Source organism: Saccostrea cucullata, unplaced genomic scaffold, assembly GCF_032062105.1.
Source record: "Saccostrea cucullata isolate Sc308-1 unplaced genomic scaffold, CSIRO_AGI_Scuc_v1 ctg146, whole genome shotgun sequence".
NCBI lineage: Eukaryota > Metazoa > Mollusca > Bivalvia > Ostreida > Ostreidae > Saccostrea > Saccostrea cuccullata.
In genome coordinates, this window is record NW_026919274.1 from 45,200 (window position 1) to 71,026 (window position 25,827).

The 25,827-nt window shown below is 32.8% G+C and overlaps 1 protein-coding gene across 1 annotated transcript in view; it reads right to left on the minus strand.

The window, feature by feature from the left end:
• Positions 1–25,827, minus strand: part of LOC134283845 (sushi, von Willebrand factor type A, EGF and pentraxin domain-containing protein 1-like) — an 82,307-nt gene that overhangs the window by 10,605 nt on the left and 45,875 nt on the right. The window contains exon 8 of the mRNA XM_062766363.1: positions 6,951–7,066. Coding sequence (XP_062622347.1) covers positions 6,951–7,066 — 116 coding nt within the window. The remainder of the gene's footprint in view (positions 1–6,950; positions 7,067–25,827) is intronic.

Genomic DNA, 25,827 nt, shown 5'->3' on the forward strand with positions numbered 1-25,827 from the left:
TAAAAGTATTACTTTGGTCAAGGTCAAAAGTTTTGGAGGCATACACTCTGTCTCATAGTCATCTACATGTATAAACAAGGTGGGTTTAAGTCCTTACTCAGCTCTGAGTGATTATACGTCTTTTTTATTTTATGATAATTTGGCAAACAATGAATGTATCAAGCTAAATTTTGTAATATTTCTTTATTTTTTGTTGTTTTATGTTTCTTATAAATTTTAAAAGCACAGACTAAATACTACTAATTTTACGGCATCAGTCCAAGAACTTTTTGATAACCCCTAGTACAAATTGAGTGGCAATGTCATGCAATCATGCAATTAAATTGCGCCAATACATCTGAAAATATTGCGAGAGCAAATACTGTACTTGTATTATCGCCAATTTTATCATACTATATGAAATACTAATATAGGAAGTATAAGTTGTTATACAGTTTTTCAATGCCTATTATTTTTTTAATCATCTACGGTATGTAAACTTGAATTAAAATGAGTAACCACAGGATCATTTGTTTCCCTTCTAATCAAGGACAAATTCAAAACATGTCTTTGATATAAACTATCACCAGTTTCTCTCAAATACACCATTTTGTCACACTTTCTACAAAAAACACACACATATGAGGGTTGTCCGTAAAGTTCTTGGACAAGCTAAATTTTAAATAAAAATGGTGTCATTGATATTAATTTTAAACATATTTATAATCCTTAATTACTAAATGTGAACTTCAAAATGTAAAATTATATTTAATTTCAAAATATATCATTACAATTATGGCTTCTTTATTAGGCTCGGGATGGTGACCCGGAGCACCACAAAATTTTAATTAAAATGTAATTTATCACTCTATAAATTTCATTCCTATTTTGTATAATTCCGTGGAAAGAGCCATAACTGCTTTACCGACGACTCGGCCTACTCAAGTATTTATATGGAAATCACCTGTTTCTATTAATAGATACAGGTACATATATCTTTTCAATTCAAAATCAAATTACATGTATGTAATCATTTGTGGACCAGTATTATATTTTCATTGTTGCAAGTTGGTTACATGACAATAATTTTACTTGTTCAATACTCTTATTCTAAATAAGATTGTTAGAAAATTTTAAAAATAAAACAAGCTAGCAGCTATGACTTGGGGTCATTAAAATAGTGTAAGACTGTTTTTTCCCCAGATACTTTCAAGGTGTAATGTTGTATTATATATATCTTACATTATTTATACATGTATTATAAAAAATAATAAAAGAAAACATAGGAAAAATGCACAGAGAAAAAAAATAAAATCGTAGATAAGAAACGCACTGCATGTGAGACTCGAACTCACGATCATTATGTCTTCAATCCAGCAATATTACCACTACGCCATGAAGCATACATGCCAACTTTCCCGATTTAGGCGGGATCCTCCCGATTTTACCCTTTCATCCCACCATCCCGATCGGGAAAGAAAAATTGGCCTCATTTCCCGATTTGAAAAAAAATCACCAAAATTTCTGATTTTAAAAGTTTCCCTACCGCTGAATTTTGACAATCGGGATAACAATGTCAGACTTGTTTATTCAATGCACACAGAAAAATGTTTATTTAACCAGGTGTTAATTAGACTATAGCCACAGGAAATCACTTCACGCTTGAACGCACGTGCAGTTGTCCATACAAGAAGCTTATAGCTTGGGGCAATTAGGGGATTAAGTTTTAAGGGGTATAAGAAACGCATAGATAAACCTGATAATAGTCAGTAATTTTATTAAAAACATAAATTAAAGACAATAAAATACTAATCAAACCATAAATTCAGAATCTAAAGAGATCGTTTTTTGAAAACGAAAGTAGAAAACTACAACGCATAGCTGCTGATTTTATCTCTACCTATGATGAAAAACATTGTAAAGTTTGTCAATTAATTACTGAAAAAAATTAAGATGAAACAATCAAGTGTATGTCAATTAGAATTTCTTTTCCCTCCCTTCTTTAAGGAAATACCCACATGGCACCATCAAGCCTGAAAAATTTCATGACTGTAACAAAAATCTCTTTTGGATAGGTGTTACAAATTTCTGTAAATTTAATATCTTATTAGAATTTTTTAATTAATTGAAATATAAATAAAAAATCTCAAAAATGTTTCCAGAAACAGGATTTTACAGTATCAAAACCTCGTATATTTTTTTGCCTTTGAAAAAAATGATTTAAAAGTTGTACAATTTTTAATTTTTTACTAAATTATGTGTCCTGGTAGAAAAAAAAATGTTCCTTACATATGTAACTGAATACCCCTTCTTTAGTGAGAGAGGCACCTATTTTAGCAAAAATATTTAAATTTTGGAAAGAAAAACATTATTTTTTGTGTTAAATTTATCCTTTAGTTGTATTGATAAGTGATATCAATTAAAAAAAAAGATAATTTCATAATCATTTAATTTCACGACAAAATGTCGCGAATTTAAAGCTTTGAAAATTGACGTAACGCGCTAAATCCCCCATGGGAATTTTCAAAAGTTGGCATGTATGCATGAAGTCATGATAGCTTAATGGATAAAATTAAGACAGATTGTTGAATCTTGAAATAATTTTAGAAGAAAATTAAATACTATACAATTATTGCTGGTTTTTGAGGTCAATACAATGATTTAGCCATCTGAGGAGTACAATATTCACCGAGCCCGAAGGGCGAGGTGAATATTGTACTTCGAAGATGGCTAAATCATTGTATTGACCGAAAAAAACAGCAATAATTGTTTTATTATATGATTACTGATAAAATGATACAGCTCATTACTTGTTAACTTGCATTTAATTAAGTCCTAGCCAAATACAACAGAGAAACAGAATTAAAATGTGAATAAACCTTACCAGTCATATCAATTTGAAATGGTTTTTTTTATCAATTTTAGTTGCTATGAAAAAATAATATAATGTCAGTCTTTTTATAGGATAGATTTTGAAAAGAAGGAGTATTATCAGGGAAAACTGACTGCCAAAAAGTAAAAAGAAGAAAAAAACGTTGTTCAGTTAAAGTGTTGGAGGGGGGTCCCTAAATCCTCTCTTACCACCCTCACCATAAAATATATATTCGCTTATGTTTTTTTTCACATGAAAAAAAAAATCACAGTCGTTTAAATAGCTTTCCAAAACAATTTGTATCAATTTGGAATTTCCCAATCTATTTTTAGATCAATGTAGAGGAAATAAATCCTTGTATTGACCTGGAACGTCACGTGCAGGTCAATACAACGTAGTATTTTTCTAACATAGTTGGATCTCAGCCAATCAGAGAGAGGGAAATTATTCAATCATATAATAAATATTTTTAACATTTTCAATATGAAGACCATCGTTAACCAAAATTATTTAAATGTAATAAAGTGCAGTCATATCCAAATAAAATTTTTCAAAAGTTGTTTCTCTGGTTAAGGGTGGTCTTTAGCTACAGTTTCTCATTGTTTAGGGAGGTACCTCAGTATTTACTATATTCTCCATATAAACTGAACGATTTTTATATCTGTCATATGAGGGAACTATTAATATTTAAATATTATTTTTATTTGAATTGCTTCAAGGCATGTATAAACTAACATTGTATGACAAAATTTTGGTTAAACAATGTATTTAAAAAATCACTACTAGAGTAGGCGAAAGTGACTATCAAATGCGCTATGGCTCTTTGCATTAATTTTACATTATGAGGTTGACAAAAGTTATAACTTCAAACCTGTAAAATTTGAACGTTCAGAGTTTAGAAATGACTGAGAAATTGAGGTTAGAATCTATTAAGACAGGATCGATGTTGTTCAAAAAAGGGACGTTTTCAGAAAAGGTGGAGCAGAAAGCAGTAATAAAATTCTGTGAAGACATCGGAAAAAGACCAATTGAGACCAATGAATGCTGTAAACAGTCAGGAAAATATAGTTAAGGAGGCCGTTCTTAAGTATTTTAGTGGAATATGAAATTTTCGGACGGAAGGAACAGTTTACAGGATGACATGCGAGAAGGAAAACCATCATTCTGAGATTGCAGTGCTGTAAAAATGGATTTCGTAATGTGACCTGGCCGTATTTCCGTAAATAGTCTTTTTACTCGAAGGTTTGTTGATTTTCAGGATCTGAGACAAGAAGTGTTAAATATTATTTCACTGATATCTGAACAGTTTGTGCACATTTTTGATGACTGCTTAAAGCGACATAAGAAATGTATTGAGTGAATTTTACGGTGACTGTGTCGAGAAAAATTCTTTGCTTTAAGCTTTTGACATTGAGTAAAAGTCAAGGATTTTCCTTTTTTATGCTCCTGGTATGAATGTGTGTCTTTTTTGTATCTCATAAAAATATAACTATTTGTGCTTTGTTTTTGTTTAAAATTTGTATATGTATAAAATGAAACGTTAATTTAATGAAAATAATAGTTTCATATATTCAGCGCGCTCTTCCTGCACTGCTAGGAGACAGATTCCAAAGGTTGAGAGTTCAACCCCGGGCTGGGGCGGAAGTGGGTATCCATGTAAAAGTGAATTTCTTGGTGCTTTCTGTATTAATATTTCTTCACTTAGGGCAGTTATGTTAGTTTAAGAGTTGTGGTAAAACGTGCTTTATAAATAATAATTAATTTCATTACAACATGTATTAGTAACAATCCTCTGTTAAAACTAATGTCAAAATAACTGTATCTCACTTCTATTCTCAATGACCGTGTAGTGCAGGGCAGCGCCGGGAGAATTCCATCCGCATCGAAAGCAAGTTTTTTGACTTGCCTAGATAGCCGAGCGGTCTAGCGTGCTGTTCCTGCACTGCTAGGAGACAGATTCCGAAGGTTGAGAGTTCAACCCCGGACTGGGGCGGAAGTATAGGTATCCATGTAAAAGTGAATTTCTTGGTGCTTTCTGTATTAATATTTCTTCACTTAGGGCAGTTATGTTAGTTTAAGAGTTGTGGTAAAATGTGGTTTATAAATAATAATTAATTTCATTACAACATGTATTGGGAACGATCCTCTGTTAAAACTAATGTCAGAATAACTGTATCTTACTTCTATTCTCAATGACCGTGTAGTGTAGGGCAGCGCCGGGAGAATTCCATCGGCATCGAAAGCAAGTTTTTTGACTTGCCTAGATAGCTGAGGGGTCTAGCGCGCTGTTCCTGCACTGCTAGGAGACAGATTCCGAAGGTTGAGAGTTCAACCCCGGGCTGGGGCGGAAGTGGGTATCCATGTAATAGAGTTTTCCCGCGTTTCGGAGAATAGCGGGAAAATGTTGTATGATAGCAACGTGTTTGAATGGCTATGCGTAGTAATACAATGCAGGCCATAGGAAGGCCAGTATAAAGTGTCAGTTGCGTAAAGTTAAGGTCATTCTAAGCCAGTCTTTCTCAGTGCACGGAGCACTATTTTTTTTTTTTTTAAGCTTGTCTGGCTCACACCTATGTTTTGTTGTGTTTATATATAGAAAGGGGGATGGATAGTATTCTTATAAGTGTATATTATACTAGAGTTTTCCCGCGTTTCGGAGAATAGCGGGAAAACGTTGTATGATAGCAACGTGTTTGAATGGCTATGCGTAGTAATACAAGGTGGGCCATAGGAAGGCCAGTATAAAGGGTCAGTTGCGTAAAGTTACGGTCATTCTAAGCCAGTCTTTCTCAGTGCATGGAGCACTGTTTTTTTTTTCTTCTTAATTTGTTTAGAAGAGATTGTTTAAATTCAAAAATATATTCATGTATTTTTGTTTTCTTTTCGTCTTTTATATGAATAAGTCTGATATTCACCCCTAGACATTACTTAACACTTGCGTTCGGACACAGGTTTCCATAGTTTTTTTCATATATTTTATCTATGGTTTTTCCTGGGCAGTTTTTCCTGTCGATTATGGGGATATTTTGTATAATTGTTTAAATCATGGTTTATTTAAATAACAAGGATTTGTGAATATGTCTTATTACACAAGAATCTTAATAAAATTATCAAAAGCCGGCTGCCTGCAAAGCTTGTCTGGCTCACACCTATGTTGTGTTTTTTTATATATAGAAAGGGAGGTGGATAGTATTCTTATAAGTGTATATTATACAAGTAAATTTCTTGGTGCTTTCTATATATATATATATATATATATATATATATAAATTCAAAAAACTATTTTTCCTTGGTATAGGGATAAAATAAAATCCAAATTCAAATGATAAACTCAAACTTTTATCTAAAGCACTTTCACCCCATGCGGGCTCATCAGTAGATTTGAAATTTCAATTTCAAATCTACTGATGAGCCCGCATGGGGCGAAGGCACTTTAGATAAAAGTTTGAGTTTATCATTTGAATTTGGATTTTATATATATATAAATATATATATATATATATATATATACAGTTATACAATATATATTATGTTAGTTTAAGAGTTGTTGTAAAATGTGCTTTATAAATAATAATTAATTTCATTACAACATGTATTGGTAACAATCCTCTGTTAAAACTAATGTCAAAATAACTGTATCCCACTTTAATTCTCAATGACCGTGTAGTGTAGGACAGCGCCGCGAGAATTCCATCGGCATCGAAAGCAAGTTTTTTGACTTGCCTAGATAGCCGAGCGGTCTAGCGCGCTGTTCCTGCACTGCTAGGAGACAGATTCCGAAGGTCGAGAGTTCAACCCCGGGCTGGGGCGGAAGTGGGTATCCATGAAAAAGTGAATTTCTTTCTGCTTTCTATATTAATATTTCTTCACTTAGGGCAGTTATGTTAGTTTAAGAGTTGTTGTAAAATGTGCTTTATATATATATATATATATATATACACATATACACACATGTATGTAAGGGTGTGTGTGTGTGTAGGGCAATAGGTAGGGTGGGTCTTTGGAACAAAAAATAACATCAGTGTTTGGGGGTCTGGGTGATTTGACCACATCCCCTTTCCTCTATCAAAAAAACAAATCCAGTGTGCATGTAACTTACAGGACAATAGTATCCTTGTGGACACTGGTTACAAAGGAAGGAACCTGTTTTTGTAGTGTAGAAGCCATCATCACATTCCTTACATAGCTTTCTTGATTCCTCATCTTTATAATAACCTACAATATAAAATATGATTTTTTTTTTCAATTTTAATAACTGCTTTTCATGAGAAAATTAAAATATTAATTAAATTAACATAAGTTAAGTAAATAATTTATTTACCTAATATCAATTTGCTTTCTTTAATGAACCTGTAGACATTTGTAACATTAATTTAGCAGTCAAAAATTATCAGAGCTGTAAACCCCCTCTCCATTGAAATTAAGAGGCAGTCCACCATAAAATCAAGCAGTATATTGAACAAGGATTAATCCAGAAGTAATGTCATGTAAAACAACAAATTATAAATGATGGAAGCTATATTTATTTCAAATCAGACCTGAAAAATTCAAACGAAACGTATGTAGATAACGAACAGTATTCAAGATCGAAAGTCCATCAAACAATACAAAACAGGAGCAGAACAAAGAATTATGCAAGCTAGCTCTCGATTCCCACCTACATTTTGGAACCATTTAATTCAATAAATAGCAATTTGGCCATAAAATCTTTGTTTATTACAAAGAACAGTTCATGGTAATTGATGAATTGTCTTAATACCAGCGCTAAACAGTAAATTACTCATAATTGCAGCTCTTGAAAAAAGGGGGGTAGACGATATTTTACATTGAAATCAGAGTTTCAATCATCACCATATTTTGAAATAGTCTTGGATATGATTATAAATGTTCCTTATATTTTTTATGTTTTAGGCAAATAAATAAAACATAAATATGTCAATAAAATGTAATGTTTCAGTTCACTGTTGTAAATCGATTTGAAATTGGTGAAAAATACGCATTTTTATCATTTTTTGTCAATATAAACATATAAAAGGAATTTTTGTGACACGGGGGGTGGGTGGGGTGGGGGAAGAAGTTTTAAACATATTTTCCGTTGATTTCTATGGTGAAAAACACAAGTTTTACCATATAATTATCTATGAAAAATATTAGAAATTTATCGAACATGTCAACTTTTGAAAATTGACTTGGAGGTAGGCAGGAGAACAATACTATCATTTGTAGTTCTTAATATGATTTATATACTTACAAAAATATCTGATTATGTACAACATGTGTTTCATGCATTCTCAATTTATAGTACCAATTCGATCTTGGGAAAAGTCAAAAAATTTAGTGAACTGAAATTAACACTTTTATACGTCATTTGAAACATGAAAGTGTATAGTTATTAAAAATCGCAATTTGATTTACATACTTCATGCTGTGTTTTGTTGGCCTCCTTCGAAATAAAAGCGGTTGGAAGGCTAATTTTACACCAAGATATTTACGTGATGTTGAAAAGCCATATTTGGAAACGAAAGATTTTTTTAAAAAATACAAAATCAATATAATACACATCAAATTTTGTTAACTATAAACATTAATGAAACCGTTTAAGCACATTTGTAAAAGGGGTGTAGAATTTTTGATTCAATTATTATTAAAAATAAAACGGATATAATTTTCATTTAAATGAAATTATTTTCTTTTTATTTTATCAAGTTTTATCAAATCCGATAATAAGCTCATTAATGACAATATTCCCTAAAATGCTACATTAATTGATTCTTTATTAATCTGCTCAGAGAAATGCACATTATTTAGAATATAAGAAGGTTAAATATTTCGCCATTACTTATTTATGAAGTGTTTGTTAAATATCACGTAAATATCGCACATAGATATCATACAAAAATAAAAGTATATTCGGGGAAAAAATGATTATATTATTTCGAATTATTGAATATTATGAATTTTCTTATCTATATATATGCTCTTTACAAAGGGTTGAATTGAAAATTCAAGTTATGATTTATCTATAGAGGACTCATGTAATTCATAACCACCCCCCCTTCCACCATTTAATCTGTTGATTATTTCAAAGGCAGCCACGTAGCATCGTTTTTTAAAGTGGTGGGGGGCAGCCAGAGAATTTTTTTTTTTTTACTTACCTGAAAAGTTGACAAGGCAAAAAAAAAGGGGGCACAAAGTCGAAAATCCTAGAGGGGGAGGGGAGGCAAACTTTTTTCAATGCCAACTACTTTCAGTACCAGTTATTACATGTACACCACATTTTCCGTACATCACTATTAGTGGGGGTGGGGGGCAATTAGCCTTTTACTGAACATTTACTATAGTTGAAGTAAGGTTGGAGAAAAAGTGGGGGGGGGGGGGGGCTGCTCTCCCCCCCCCCCCCCCCCTCTGTTGCTACATGTCTGAAATGTTTAATTGTTTGTGAAAACTTTATCGTCAAATCTCAAAAATTATACAAAGATCGCCCACCACCCTTAAACGGTGTTATTAAAGTATAGACGTATGCGTTATATGTCTAAGCAACAATTCCAGTGGGAAAATTAGGTGCACAATTTATACATGTTAATATTTGTACAGTAAAACTCGTTTAGTACAAACACGGATATAGCGAAATCACGGATATAGCGAAGTTTTTCTGGGTCTCCAGCAAAATTCTTAACAAATCCTTGTAAAATTTAACGGTTATAACGAACTCTGATATAACGAATTTACGGATATAGCGAACTGATTTTGGGTCTCGTTGAAGTTAAATATCATGAAATTTACATCTTTTATAACGAACTTTCAAAGATCTCACAATTTGATAAATTTAACTGACTTATTTTTGTTCATGGAATTGTATATATAATTCAATTCACAATAAAACCTTAGTTATCGAAGGTATGTTTTGTAATATTTGCTTCCCTAACATATTTGGTAGCAATACCTGAAGGAAAACCTGCATATTGCGAATTCGTTTTATATGGTTTTACGAATTCGTTATACGGTTATAACTAATTACGGATATAGCGAAGTAAATTTACAGGTCCCTAGGACTTCGTTATAACCGAGTTTTACTGTATTTCTTGCAATGCAACAAAAATGGAAATGAATTCAATTTCAACCAGTTTCTTGACACCCAACACCCTCTTTTTTACCCGATGTAGAACACCCCCAACCCCAACCCCCACCCCACACCACCCCCACTGCATGCAACACAGCGCCTATTTTCTGGAATTATATTTCCTACAAAAATGATTTTTTTTTCTTCAAAATGTTAAGCTTGGCGTACAATTCAGGTGTATATAACCATTTTTTTTAAGTTGACGATACACTATCATTTCAAACAAACAGCAAAATACAGACTTGAAGAAAGTTATGTATCAGATTTACGTTCCGAATGATAACGTACATTACACTTGAAACTATGCAATCTTAACCAATTGCTCAAAATGGAAAGATTCAATCATTAAACCACAATTCTACTTGTGAATATTATGTCAATTTAATTTTCAAATCACACGGATGCACAAGATATTGAGTGAAAAATGTTCACCTTTGCATGTGCACTTCAATTTGCATTTCTGCACTCTTGTTACAGAAAAAATGACATTTTAAGAAACAGTGTATATTTCTTCATGTTCTTAGTATTTACATCATAAAGATTCACTCGCAAATCTGTTCAAACAGCTTTGGAAATTAATACTTATTTACTTTAAAACATGGTAACGTAAATATGGGTAACGTAAATATGGGTAACGTAAATATCTTTCTGAGATTTATCGTAACTTTTAATGCCATTGTTCAATTATTCCACTGTTAATTAAAGGCCTATTCTAGTGTTTGAGTGTAAGGCAATTTGACCCAAAGGGAACAGTGTAGTTCTCTTACCTAATTTGTGAATAAATACTAACACGTAAATATCGTTGAATTTTTTAACCATTGGACTTATAAGAAAAGGGGGGCTATTGTTCATAAATACAGATAAAGAGTGTCCTTTTTACCATTCCATGCAATAGAAAGGGTGTTCATGATGCTAAAAAGTTACAACTTAGTCCTATTGAGTCAGTTTTTCAATCCTTCCAGTCCTTTTGAATTTCAAATAGAAAAGTAATAATTCTGCGGTGACATCAAAATTTGATAAATATATTAAAACTTTTAAAAATTTGTGACATGCATATGTGTGAAGGGTGTGATATTCAGAAAATATAACTCAAATGTAGGACAATCTTACTAAGAAAAAGATATGTAAATGATTTAAAACTTCTTTTTGGTTTAAAATAAAAATTACACGATGATCGGCGACAGTAACGTAAATATCGATTTCTGCTATAAAATGAGATTTTCTCCTAAGACAATCATTCAAACTACAACAAACAATTGTTGCATTTTAATCAACAACCAACAATGGTTCATATGACGGGCAGAAAATAAAATTTATTAAAAATATTATATTACTTAAAACGCGGTACATTATTTAAAGCGAATTGAGACTATAAATTGAGAATGCGTGGTTTATGGTAGTCGCCACACCTGAATAACGTCATTTCATGGATACGCACCATCATACATGTACTAATTTAAATGTTTCCTCTTCGTTTCATTAAAAAATACTTGAGACTTATGAACATGTTAACAAATTTCACTTTCTTTAAGAATTTTTGGTACCCTTTGTACACTCACTCTTCTCATAATTAAGCCTTCTGTCAAAATTCTTTGAACAGTAGCATAAAACAAAATTAAAATTTCACATGTCACTCTAACTGTCTGTCTTTTTTGACAAAGTCAGACACCATTGAACATTTCCGTCCAACCTCCCATCTTTCGGACTTTTTGTCCTCTGCTGATTCATCAGCATATCCATCCAGTGATGACCCATCACCTGCCCAAAATTGCTGAAACCATCTACAGTGGACCCTCATTTATCCGGACGCTTTGGTTCCCAGTCAATTTGTCCGGATATCTGAAGCATCTGGATATCTGAATCACCAGTTAAACAAGACAGAATAAAATTTTAAAATTTCGTTCTGATGAAAAATCGTCCGGATACTGAAGCATCCGGATATCTGGCATCCGGATATCTGAAGGTCCACTGTATAAAGAAGTCTCTTATTTACATTATCTTTCCTCCGTGAGTCTAATTAATCATTGTAACTGTCTCTATTAGTGATTTTCCTATTTTGAAGCAAAAATGCATTACAGCTTGTCATATACCTTTTTTTTTCAACAATTCCTTTGTTCAATGCAACAGAGTAAAACAGCAATGTTTATGATCACAAACACGAATGCCATCATTTAATTTTCAACTAAAAACTAGAAAATGACTTAAATTTTGTCTTTGAAAATATTGGGCAACTGGATTAGGCACTTTTTTCAAAGCTTTTTAATGTGTTTGTCTTTTTCATTCTCAAAAAAATACACTTTAAAATGAGACGTTTAGTTGTGAGGCAGTGAAACAACCTTTTCTTTATGTTTTAAACTTCTATAAAATAAATTTGCTTAAACATTATTATATGAAAATATCAATGTTAATTAGACTTATATATGTGCATCTTTTTTTATATTATATTTGATAATATGATGCCAAATATAAAAGATATGGACACCGTGTCATTATTTTTGCATCAACCCTTGTATCAATAGGTGACACATCAAATATGAGCTAATGTTTGATATTTATTAGTCCCCTACTTGTGAAACCAGAGGGGACTTTAGGTTTCCTCTGAGTCTGTCTGTCCATCTGCCTATATCCCTCTGTCTGTCTGTCAGTCCCACTTGGTTTTCTGCACTTTTTTCCTAAACGCTTGTAGATATTGAGCTGAGTTTTGAAATGTGAGTGTATCATGATTAGTCACAGATCAAGTATGAATTTCATTTGCTTCATTGAATTTTGACAGAATTATGGATTTTTTAAATTTTTTGATAATAATTATAATGGTTTAAGATCAGTTTTGTGCTGTACTTAATTAATGATCCAAAAGAGATTGTCATGTTAAAATAAACAAGAAACATATTGACGCAAGCGTCAAAAATCGGCCGCAAACCAATTAATTCTTTTTTACAATAAATTAGAAACTGAATTCTTCTATTTATCTGTTAATTAATATATATCCCTGTGACATTAAACATTTGAATGCGACATCCCAGGATTTTCTTCAGTACATAATACATGTACATTGCTACAAATAAAATGTATTTAAGCAACTTACTCATAGCCCTCTGTGTCCCTGCACTCAGTAAGTTTATAAACGAACTCTCGCGGAAGTTTGATGTTTAAGTAGTTTTAACACTTAACCATTAAAACTAACGTTTAAACTTATCTAACTAGAGATAGTTTAACATTAAATAAAACGTAACAAGTTTTCAACTATTCGGGGCTCCTCGCTCGCTCAGAGGATGTTGAAACCCCCAACTCCCTCTAGATCCGCCACTACATTTCTTCTCTATCTTGTTTTGGTGTGACATGTGGACGGAAAAGGTTTGGCATGTTGTAAAACGCGCTTTATCCTTGTCTGTTGGAGAAAAATCTCCTAATATTCTGTCTGATAATAAATTAAGATTAAGTCATATTTTTGAAAAATTTCCGTATTAAAAGTACAATGTATATTTATATTTACACGTTAATTTTAATTATATATACAACAAATCCTGTTGAAGTAGAGAAAGTAAAGTTTGTTTAGACATGTATATAACGCGGTCCTTGCTTTAGACTATGCCCAACATGTGTGCTTATTTCTCCGCACTTCAGTTACGTCGGAGTTTGTCAATCAGGATTGGATGAAACATTTAACCCATTATTCATAAAATTTTAATTTTATGATTATTATGCGTTTTTATTTTACATTTAGACACTCTTTCTTAATATTCTATTACATGAATGTTAAATATTTTTTATTCAAATTGTTCTAACTCCGCAGAAACGCACGGTGACTTAAAACTTTCATATCATATAACCGACCGCCTCCTGGCGGCCGGTAACAAAAGGCCTATGGGCCACATGCTCACCTGAGCACTTGGGCTAGTTAAAAAACACAAATCAGCTCAGTATTGAAAAGTTTACTTGTTAGGGGAGGGGGGATTTGAATTTTCTATTACTTGAGAATGTCACTATATCAATAAAGCATACATGTATAACTTTGTCTTACTTAAAAAGATTTTTAAAGATTTTTCTATCATATTACTTGACCTCCCATTGTGACCCCTCACTAACCTAAGATTTTTCCTTTATATTTCTATATGTAAAAATTTGATTGCCCATTACTGCCCCACCCTACCCCCAGGGGTCATGATATGAACAAATTTGAAATAACTCTAACTGAGGATGTTTCCATATTAAGGACAGATGATACAAACAATTTTTTTCTTTGAAAAAGATTTAATATCATGTCACAAGTGTAGAAAAGTGGATGGTTCTTAGAATTTTTTCTCCGAAGAACTGGAAAATGAAATAGACTTGGAAAATATTAGTTATATTTCAATTCAAAAACAAACATAGACAAATCACATTCAGTAAAGGTTTACAGGTGAAAACAAATTTCAGAATATGTTATCTTGGCGCTAAAAGTTTAATATAAACTTTAGAAAAATATACCAAGCCAGGTGAATTTAAAGAGGAAGATCAAAATGACAAAAAATTAGCAATATCTCATAGGCTTATTTTTACCATTTAGCTTTTCCTAATAAAATTCACCTGGTTTGGTATATTTTTCTGAAGTTTATATTACACTTTTAGCACCATGTTAACATATTCTGAAAATTGTTTTCACCTGTAAACCTTTACTGTGTGTTATTTATCTATATTTATTTTTTCATTGAAATATGGAATATTCCAGTTCTTAGGAGAAAAAATTCTAAGAACAACCCACATTTCTAAACTTGTTACATGATATTAAATCTTTTTCAAAAAAAAAAATTTGTATCATCCGTCCTTAATATCACTAATCATGACTGATCTTGAGAAGAAGATTTTTAAAAAATTTTTCCTATGTAAAAGCATACTTGCCAACCTTCAGCATGTAAAAATCTGGTCATGACCAGATTTGGAAAGTAAAAAATCTGGTCATAACGCGTAACGACATTCACGACATATTTACCATGATTAAATTATATGACTGCCGTCACGAGAAAAGGGCCCTTAAGGTCAAATTTTCATAAATTTACTTTTTGGTAAATTTTGATAGCCGGACTCTTTCTGTATGCAAATATATATAAATTTTGAAAATATCTCACTTTTTCAGTATTTTATAAGCATTTTAGTAAGGCGCACCTAAACAACTTTAACGTTACTCACTGAAAACATAATGACGTCGACTTCGTCTAATTAAATTTTCAAAAATTCTTAAAATAACGCTTTTAAAATAAACTCAATCGTTTTGAAAATTAAAAATTTGAAAAAATATTTATTTTTTCTTCTTCCAGGCGACTAGTATGTGACTATTCCTACGGAATTTCGTATGTTATAACTATTTTCATACTATTTTAGAGCAGATCTAGGAATATCGTAAAGGGGGGATGTGGTCTAGACAAAATTTAGATAAGGTTTATAATATATTCAGTAGAAAAAATTTAAACTTTCTTTAAATCCATACGAATTATTCTTCTGATACAAAATAATCTTAATTTATAATATATATAAAGCATTTGTAACACTTTAACATTAAAAGAAATAGAGAGAGAGAATCCCAGAAGGACACCGCGCGCAAAATGGGGTATCCCCTCGCAAAAAAAAGCACATCGATCCCAAGATTAAGAAAGAAAATAATTTTCTTATCGGTCATCAAAATTCATCATTCACTCACCATCACACACACACACGTAACTTTTTTCCCTTTAACTATAGATAACGATAGGATCAAAACACCATTTATTTTCTGTATACAGAAAAATTAGAAATAAATGCAAATACGCAAAGATCTGTAAACTTGTTTTTAAAAATGTTTATTCCATTTATATATATAAAAAAAATATGAATGCATGAATTTAATTCATGTTCGCTACTCCATGCAAGCGGATTTTTGTTAAGTTTACTTTTTTGAATATTTTGTTAAAAATGTCTTAATTATGGTGTAAATATTAAAAAAAAGAGGCAAATGATGTCAAAGGATTGTCTTATGAATGGTCTATGTATACCATACCTTAAATTGAAACTTTCTTTGAGCTTATACCTAAAATTGAAATTGTCTTTTAACTTCTTATTTATTTTAAAAAGTAAATCACGATTAAAATCGGTCACATATATTTCTGCACATTCACATGTTTTTTTAATTTTGAGGCACCTTTACCCTGTTTCACTTGAACATAACATTTGTATATTTTTTTACAGCCTGGAAAGTTTCATCTATTCATCTTCCTCCGCGACATTGGCTAATCTGACACCTATTGAAAGCTTTTTACATTTCCATGCGACTGTCTTAACCAATAATGAAATATTACGTCCAACACACGTTTACGTATTTTCATATGAGGCGATGTTAAGTTATAATCTACCACTCTAATCCATTTTTTCTTACTTATTAGTTCAAAACATACAAGTACTACCTTCTCGATATATCGAAATAAAAAAAAATTGACTCCATTTCGCCTGTTCCCAACAGCTCGGTGACGTAGCATCGTTTGAAAGGAGGATGGGGGACAGCCAGAATAAAAATTCAATTTACCATTTAAAAAACTCAAAAAGTTGGGATTGTCCAAACTCGGAACCAATTTCGCTGTAGGGGGGGGGGATAGATCTGACTTTTTGCAGTATCAATTTTTCTTAATCAAACATAATACACTGCCTTTTGTCCTATTGTGCACTAATTTGACTATGTTGCAACAAAAAGTGAGGAGAGGGGGCGACCGGACTTTCAATGCACCCCCTCCCTGATGCTACTTGCGTGCGACTGTAATATAGACAGTATTTTTCTTTCAATGCAGAAGTATTTGAGTTTGTTTTTGTTTATTAATTCCTTTCCTCAGAGTCATTTTAGGATTATGATATAAACTTTAGTATTTTGATTTCAACGGAAATTTAATAAATGTCGAAATATGCGGGATATTTAGATACATGTACATGTTGAAGATTTCAACGTATAACGAGACTTATTTACTTCATATCATGAATTCAGTTGTCAGTTAAATATATTTCACGCTCATTAAAATTTTGCAAGAACGTCCTTTTTTCCGCAATTAACATCACCAGTGCTTAGCTGCAGAACTGTAGCTCTCTCCCCAAAAATATATATTGATAGACCGGAGAGCTACAGTGCCACCCATTGAAAAATATCTGTATATTTATTGCGCACAAAAAAGTGCACTCGGTTCTTGATTAAATCTTCCAAATTCTGACCTCAATTGCATAAAAGCTAGATTTCAATAAAGTCCTTACTCATCTATCAATCACATTTGTTGTTTACATCTGTACGAAGGGCTTTGGACCGAATTATCTTGCAAACCAAATTGGCAGTATAAGTAGGCAAAATCTTCGATGATCTCAATTTCAGGGCCAAGAGGGCTATTAAAAACAATTATAATGAATGTTTTGTTGCAGAAACAGTGAAAGAATATGTTAGGAACACTCGGTTAGTAATATTTTGAGATGACAGTTTTAAAAACATGGAGAAATAAATCGAGAACCGAGCGCACTTTTTTGCGCAATAAAAATACAGTTTTTAGCCGGGCTTATTGCTCAAAGAGCAATTGCCGGCTTATGTGATCCTGTTCAAGACAGGATGTTAACCCCATAGTCGCCATTTTAAAGTTACGTGTAAAAATATAGTTCTTACTCTCAACCGCTTTTGTGATAATACAAACGCTAAATAAAGCAACAAAAATAAAACGAAGTTTTATCTAAATAAATAAACATATTTAGTACCTTTGAAAACTTCAGTCTTAAGTCAAAGAACGTAGTTCATTGGTGTAAGGAGTTTTGATAATCAGTGTTACATGTATCTTTGTTCTCTACACATACGAAGAAAAGCAGGAGTGGGAACCAGACTGGCCTGTTTGTTTATTTTCGGTACCAGATTAATTCTGATTCTGACAAAATCGGACCGTGGTATTAGGATAGAAAGTCACTGTCAGTGTCTTAACATTTATATTGATAGATTTAAAATGATTTTTTCATCAGAATTTTAAATCTGATATTCTTTTTTTTTATCTGTTAATACAATATAAACGTATGATTCATCTAAGAAATTCATAATGATTCTACTCTAGATCTGTAAATGAGCCCGGTTCTCTGTACTTCTGAGTACTTTGATTTTCAATGGGTGGCACTGTAGCTCTCCGGTCTATCAATATATATTTTTTCGGAGAGCTACAGTTCTGCAGCTACACCAGTGCTTAAATTTATTTTTTTATCATTCTAAAATTTAGACTTCTTTGTTGTCTAAGGTTTGAAGTGGTTTATGATTTTAAACATTTTCATAACTTTTAAAAATTACACCCATAACCACTTGTCACTTATACTTTTTGCTCTATCAGTGATTCTCAAAAGATGTCGCCATATCTGACTTAGCCAGTAATTTGTACGTCTTTTCGCTAGCTGCAGAACTGTAGCTCTCCGTAGAAAATATTTTAACAGAGAACTACAGTTCCAACCATTGAATAAAAAACTACATTTATTGCGCATAAAAAATGCACTTATTTCTATTTATTTGTCCATGTTCTAAAATACCATCTCAAAATATTATGAACTGTGTGTGCCTAACATATTACTAGTATTTCACTGTTTTCACAACAAAACGTCCCTTATAACTGTTGTTAATAGCCCTCCTGGCCCTGATCTTGAGATCATCGAAAATTTCGTTTATTTATACTGCCATTTTGGTTTGAAAGATATTCAGTCCAACCATGCAGATGTGAACTATGAGAATACTTTATAGAGGAGCAAGGTATTTTTGTTTAAATCTATCTTTTTTGCAATTGAGGTAAGAATTTGGAAGAATTAATCTAGAACTAAGCGCAACTTTTTGTGCGCAATAAATATACAGTTTTTACCATGGGTGGCACTGTAGCTCTCCGGTCTGTTGTTTTTTTATTTGGAAAGCTACACTTCTTCAGCTATCTTTCCGCTTAATCTATAGTTTTTTTTCTTCTGGTTTATAAATATCCTCATTCATAATATCACTGTCGATGTACAATATGTTATATTGTTTATTTCTTCAAAATTAGGTAAAATGTTTTTGGGAAAAGTCTACAATAATTGTATTCAATTCCTAAACATATTGCAAATTTAGATTTGATTGGGATTTCATTCATTCATTTCATCGGAGCAATTAAAAAAAATGATACATGTATTTATTGGATCATTTTAAATTAGGTTTTGAAACAAAATTTATTTTTAGTAAAATTTTCTTGGCATCTCCATCCTCGATCCGTATTTTTTCCCTAGCATATTCTGTTACTGTTGATTTAGTATAGAATTATTTATTGTTGATGTAGAAGGTTTAATTGTATCTCCTATGTTACCAGTATATATATCCAGTCAAAGAGGGGTAATTTTTTTTAGCCTTTCTTTTTATTCAGAGATTTATTTTGGCTTGTCTACTTAACCCCCCCCCTTTGTTTTTTTTTTACACACGTTAAAATCGACAGTTCACAGTGGGCTGGCTATCGGGATACATCACTATGGATTAAAATTAAAATGGCTAAATACATTAAAATGATGTTATGTATTTTTCAGAAAAAAGAAGCGCTTATAAGAACGGTAGTACTATACTTGAAGTGCATAGACCTCTCGCTCGTTCTTTCTTTCTCTCTCTCTCTCTCTCTCTTTCTGAAAAAAAGTACAATGACGTGTATGGAAAATACCTTTTAATATTAATACTTCTTAACATGAATTCAATTTAAGCATTTGAAAATTTCTCAAAAACAAATATGCAGCATCTTTAATTTAGTAAGGAATAGACATCGTTTTAATCGCTATTCTTAGCAATGTGCATGTCCAATGTCGCGTATCAATCAATATCAAGTTAAATACATGTACTTAAACAGAATTATGAATAAATTCACGTATTAAATAGTAATAATATCATACTATATACAGCCTACTCCGGATATATTGAAATTCAGGGGACCATGCAAATTATTTCAATATATCCGTAATTCAATATAAGCGAAATCGTGAAGCCGCCATTTTTTTTTTATTAAAAGTTCAATCCCGATCTTAAAAGTAAAGAACAAACCCGAACAAATTAATTTTGTCTCATCGTTTACCTATAACAGTGTACAGATGACATGGAATATTAGTCCTTGAAAGTTTAAATAAAATTGTTTCTTTCTTTTTTATCGATAAGACAATCTTCAACTTCATTATTAATCCCCAATCGCATTTATTTACATTTTGGATCGAGAAAAATCACCGATGTCAAACTGCTGAACGCTGCATGTATTTCATCGTAAGTGTACTTGGGTTGGTCTCTTAGCTATTTTGAATGAAGGTTTATCATTAGCCATTAACAGTATGTATTTAATTTGAAAGTTCAGTTTTTTCTAGATCTTTGGGGTTACTATGTTGCCTTTAAGTTAAATACTTCCCTATTATATGATTACATGGAAACAAAGAATTTTACAGTGAGTAATTTTATTTCGTAAGAGCATGCAGTATAAAAACACATAAGGTGAAAACTTAATTATTCACACCTTTGTATATCAACTGGTCAATCAGGCATAATTTCTGTCAACAACCGTAATGACAGCCGCTAGGGAGTACTTCATTATAACCGTTATGAAAACAACTCATTATCACCTGTGGGGACCGATCAGTGGCTTCAATATAAGCGAAATTTCAATATAGCCGATTTCAATATAACCGTTATTTTAATGCAAAGAATATGAGAGTCAAAAACTGGGGATTTATTTTTATTTCAATATAAGCGGAATTTCAAAATAAGCGAGTTCAATATAAGTGGAGTAAGCTGTACCTATTAAAAATGTCTGCATCAAATTTTTGTTACACTTTGAAATCTAATTTTATTTAAAGATCTTAAAACGCAGTTGACATTTTTTTTACTTCCGTATTTACAATACGCGACTTTGACGTCGTTTTCTGAGCATTGTGACGTCAAAAGATAAGGGCCCTTTTCTCATGACGGCAGTCATATATATGTGTATAAGTATTTGTGTATTGAGAATAGGCTTTAACTTACAATGACAAAAAATTCATATGTAATTTGATTAAATTTACTTGTTAACAAAGAATATAGTAGGTTTCATATTTCAGTATTGACCTGAATTAAGTGTGCATTTTTTTTTTTTTTAAAAAAGCCTTTTCAGTTTTTGCTAAAGTTGAAAGTATTCCAACTTTGGTTTTGAAGTAATTTTTCCTCTCTCTGAATTAATTTAATTAACTTGTGCAATATGTATCAAATATGCAGTTAGGCCTACACTGTCTTCAATTTATTTTATCTAATGAAAGTTGTTTCCAAGATCCCTTGATATGTGCTTAAATATTGTTTTTCTTTTTCTTGGTTCAATCAGAGACATGTGTCTGGTTCCATTTGTTCCTGCTGGCCCTGATAACGATCTAATTCTATCGGAAGCCATTTTTGACTGAGACATCGATTTGTCAAAACAACACCCGGTTAATTGTTTACACCTGCACTGATAATTATAATTAATCCATCGGCATTGTTTATGTAGATCTAAGCTTGGATTGTAATTGGAAGTTAAAAGTGCAACCTAATTTATGAACCAAATCTGGAAATCGGGAGATTTTCGGGTTGTTTGACAAAAATCAGGTGAAAAGCATGACCCGCTGGGTCATAAAAAATAATCGGGTTACGGGTTGAAAAATTGGGTGTAACCCGACGAAATCGGGTGAGTTGGCAACAAGGTAAAACTTGATCAGGCATTGTGGCCCCACCCTACCCCCAGGGTTTATGATTTGAACAAATTTGAATCTACACTACTTTATAAGGATGCTTCCACATGTGTTTCATTGTTCCTAGTTCAATGGTTCTGGTTTTTAAAGATTTTTCTTATATATTTGATGTAAAAATTTGATCAACAATTGTGGCCTCGCTCTACCCTGGGGAGTCATGATTTGTACAAACTCGAATCTACACTACCTGAGGATGCTATCACATGAGTTTCATCTTTCCTGGCCTAGTGGTTCTGGAGAAGAAGATTGTTAAAGATTTTTCCTATACATTCCTATGTAAAACTTTGATCAGCCATTGTGTACTAATTTACACTACCTGAGGATGTTTCCATAGGAGTTTCATCTTCTTGGCCCAAGCTTGGTTCTGGAGAAGAAGATTTTTTGAAGACACCATTAATTTTTCATTCATAAGTATCTCCCCTTGGACGAGGGCTTGGCCCTTTATTTGAACAAACATGAATCCACTTCTTTTGGCAAGTTTGGTTGAAATTGGCCCATTGGTTCTTGAGAAGAAGATGAAAATGTGAAAAGTTAATGACGACGACAAAAACGCCAACAACAATGATGACGACAGACAACGGACAAATTTTGATCAGAAAAGCTCACTTGAGCCTTCAGCTCAGGTGAGCTATGAATATTGATTTGAGACTTGCTGGGTAGCTTAAGGACATCGGCAATTTTTCTGGCTTTAGTATAGAAAGAAGTCGGTTCACTTTATGCATAAAATGGCCCTGTAGATATACCAATTAATTGTTCAACACTTGATTTTCTATTTGAAGCATTAAAATAAAATAGAGACTGGGTACTTTCATATCCTATTAAAAAAATTCTCCTCAAAGTCCAGGTCTTGGAGAACTGCCTTTATGAAATTGCAAAGTTCTTGAATTTTTAGGTAAACAGGTATAATTGAGCACTTTTAGTGAAGAAAAATGAGCGCACTCTCTGATCTAAAAAATAAAACATGTCCATTAATCCTCAGAATCAGTTCTATCATTTAATAGTTGCATATTTTAGATCAGAGGTTGCGCTCTATATTAAATATTGAAAAATAGCTTTAAAAATTGGCCGTTTTTGCAGACTTTTTAGTATATATGAGGAAATTGACGCATTTCGTGACGTCATAATGCATTGACTAGCCAGAAAATGACGTCATTTTTGAAAGATACGCAGTCACCAAAGATCTAAGTGATATTCAATGCATTGTTAATTAAAACTATGCAGTTTCAGTTTTTCAGAAATTCACAGGGCCAAATAAGGCAAAAGTAAACCTTGTTCTTTCAAGAATTTTTGAACATGTTTAATGGTACCAAACATGTTAAATTCTGGTTCATTTAACCCACCAAGCCAGCCTTCCTTTTTAGATTTTGTCAAATCAATGTAATCACAGTTCTCAGTCAGAGTCAATTCATTTCCTATGTAAAATGTTGATAAAAAGGACCTATATAATTTTTAACCATATCGATGATTTCTCTAAAACCCATTTATTTCATAGAAATTTTGAATAAAATACATTGTTGTATCCTTATATCCGATAACATGTATATATTTTGGATAAAAATGCAAAATAAAGAAACAAGACACAGAAATTCCAGCTCTTTTCGTTAATTTTGAGTTACTTCCTTTAACATCTAATTATTATTCACAATGATCAAGAGTTTCTATCATGTAATTTACGTTATTGGAGATAAAATGTCATAAATATATTTGCATGGATTTATTACAACTTTTATTATTTATTTAGTAGTTACTAAATGGTGCCTCCTTCACATGACCTATAGAACTGTTCTTATCCGGTTACCAGCCTAGCTTTCGCCACTTTCAGCACATGTCGCATCTTTGCCCTTCCCAGCATAACTATGGTAAATGACGACCTCTTGACTGTCTGCCCTCTTAGTTTACACAATGTATAACAAAGCTATATCACTGCTCTCCTTTCTTGCATTACAGCTGATTCTATCCGTTAGAAAACACGTGTTTTTGTTTACCTCTGTAAACGCTTTATTTACTTCCACTGCCTAAAGAATTCCAAACGGGGGGATCACTCTCAAAGACTGTTTTTATAAATGGAAAAATCTATGTATTAAACCTTTTTTCTCTGGAAACCCTGCCTTGCCAATGACCTTAATAGTGACAAACTGAATAGAATATTCTATTGTTAAAATGTTGAATTTATCCTGCGGACCTAGTTTATCGAAAGAACTTATACGTTCTGTGTATTGACAATATATATAGCAAAAGAGAACAAGAGGCCCATGGGCCACATCGCTCACCTGAGCACTAAGGGTAGGAAAAAGTAGAAAATGGCTTTTTATTGTAAAGTTTAAATCCAAAAGTAGTCCCATGACCAATCATGGATTTGCTATTTTTTAGAAAATGATTTTTAAAGAATTTTCCTATATATATCTTTAAAAACTTTGGTCGGCCATTTTGGCCCCGCCCTACCCCTGGGGGTCATGATTTGAACAAATTTGATCTACTTGAGCATGCTTCCATATAAATATGATGAATTATGGCTTGAGAAGAAGATTTTTACAGAATTTTCCTATATATTTCTATGTAAAACTTTGGTCGGCCATTTTGGCCCCGCCCTACCCCCGGGGGTCGTGATTTGAACAAAATTGAATCTACACTACCTGAGGATGTTTCCCCATATGTTTCATGTTTCCTGGCACAGTGGTTCTTGAGAAGAAGATTTTAACAAGAGGCCCAGGGGCCACAGCGCTCACCTGAGCACATCAGCTAGGAAAAACACATATCAGATCAGACCTGAAATTTAACTTAAGTCAGGGGGGGGGGGGGGGGGGGGGGCTTGAATTTTAACCCCAAAGGGATCATAATTTGAACGAACTAGAATCTACATTACCTGAGGATGATTCCATACAAATATAACTAATCCTGGCTTTGATGTACTTGAAAAGAAGATTTAAAAAGGTTTCCCTATATATTTCTATGTAAAACTTTGGTCGGCCATTTTGGTCACACCCTTACCCCATGGTCATGACTTGAACAAACTTGAATCTACACTACCTGAGGATAATTTGACATGAGTTTCATCTTTCCTGTTTCAATGGTTCTTGAGAAGAAGATTTTTTAAGATTTTTCCTATATATTCCTATGTAAAACTTTGGTCGGCCATTTTGGTCACACCCTTACCCCGTGGTCATGACTTGAACAAACTTGGATCTACACTACCTGAGGATGATTCCACATGAGTTTCATCTTTCCTGTCCCAGTGGTTCTTGAGAAGAAGATTTTTAAAGATTTTTCCTATATATTCCTATGTAAAACTTTGTTCGGCCATTTTGGCCCCGCCCTACCCCCGGGGGTCATGACTTGAACAAACTTGAATCTACACTACCTGAGGATAATTCCACACGCGTTTCATCTTTCCTGTCCCAGTGGTTCTTGAGAAGAAGATTTTTAAAGATTTTTCCTATATATTTCTATGCAAAACTTTGATCGGCCATTTTGGCCCCACCCTACCCCCGGGGGTCATGACTTGAACAAACTTCAATCTACACTACCTGAGGATGATTCCACATGAGTTTCATCTTTCCTGTCCCAGTGGTTCTTGAGAAGAAGATTTTTAAAGATTTTTCCTATATATTCCTATGTAAAAATTTGATCGGCCATTTTGGCCCCGCCCTACCCCCGGGGGTCATGACTTGAACAAACTTGGATCTACACTACCTGAGGATGATTCCACATGAGTTTCATCTTTCCTGGCCCAGTGGTTCTTGAGAAGAAGATTTTTAAAATATGCCACCAAATTTTCATTTATTCCCAATTATCTCCCCTTGAATGAGGGCGTGGCCCTTCATTTGAACAAACTTGAATCCCCTTTACCCAAGGATACTTTGTTTGGTTTGGTTGAAATTGGCCCAGCGGTTCTTGAGAAGAAGTCGAAAATGTGAAAAGTTTACAGACAGACGGACAGCTAGACGGACGCCGGACAAAATGTGATCAGAAAAGCTCACTTGAGCCTTCGGCTCAGGTGAACTAAAAATATGCCACCAAATTTTCATTAATTCCCAATTATCTCCCCTTGAATGAGGACATGGCCCTTCATTTGAACAAACTTGAATCCCCTTCACCCAAGGATACTTTGTGACAAGTT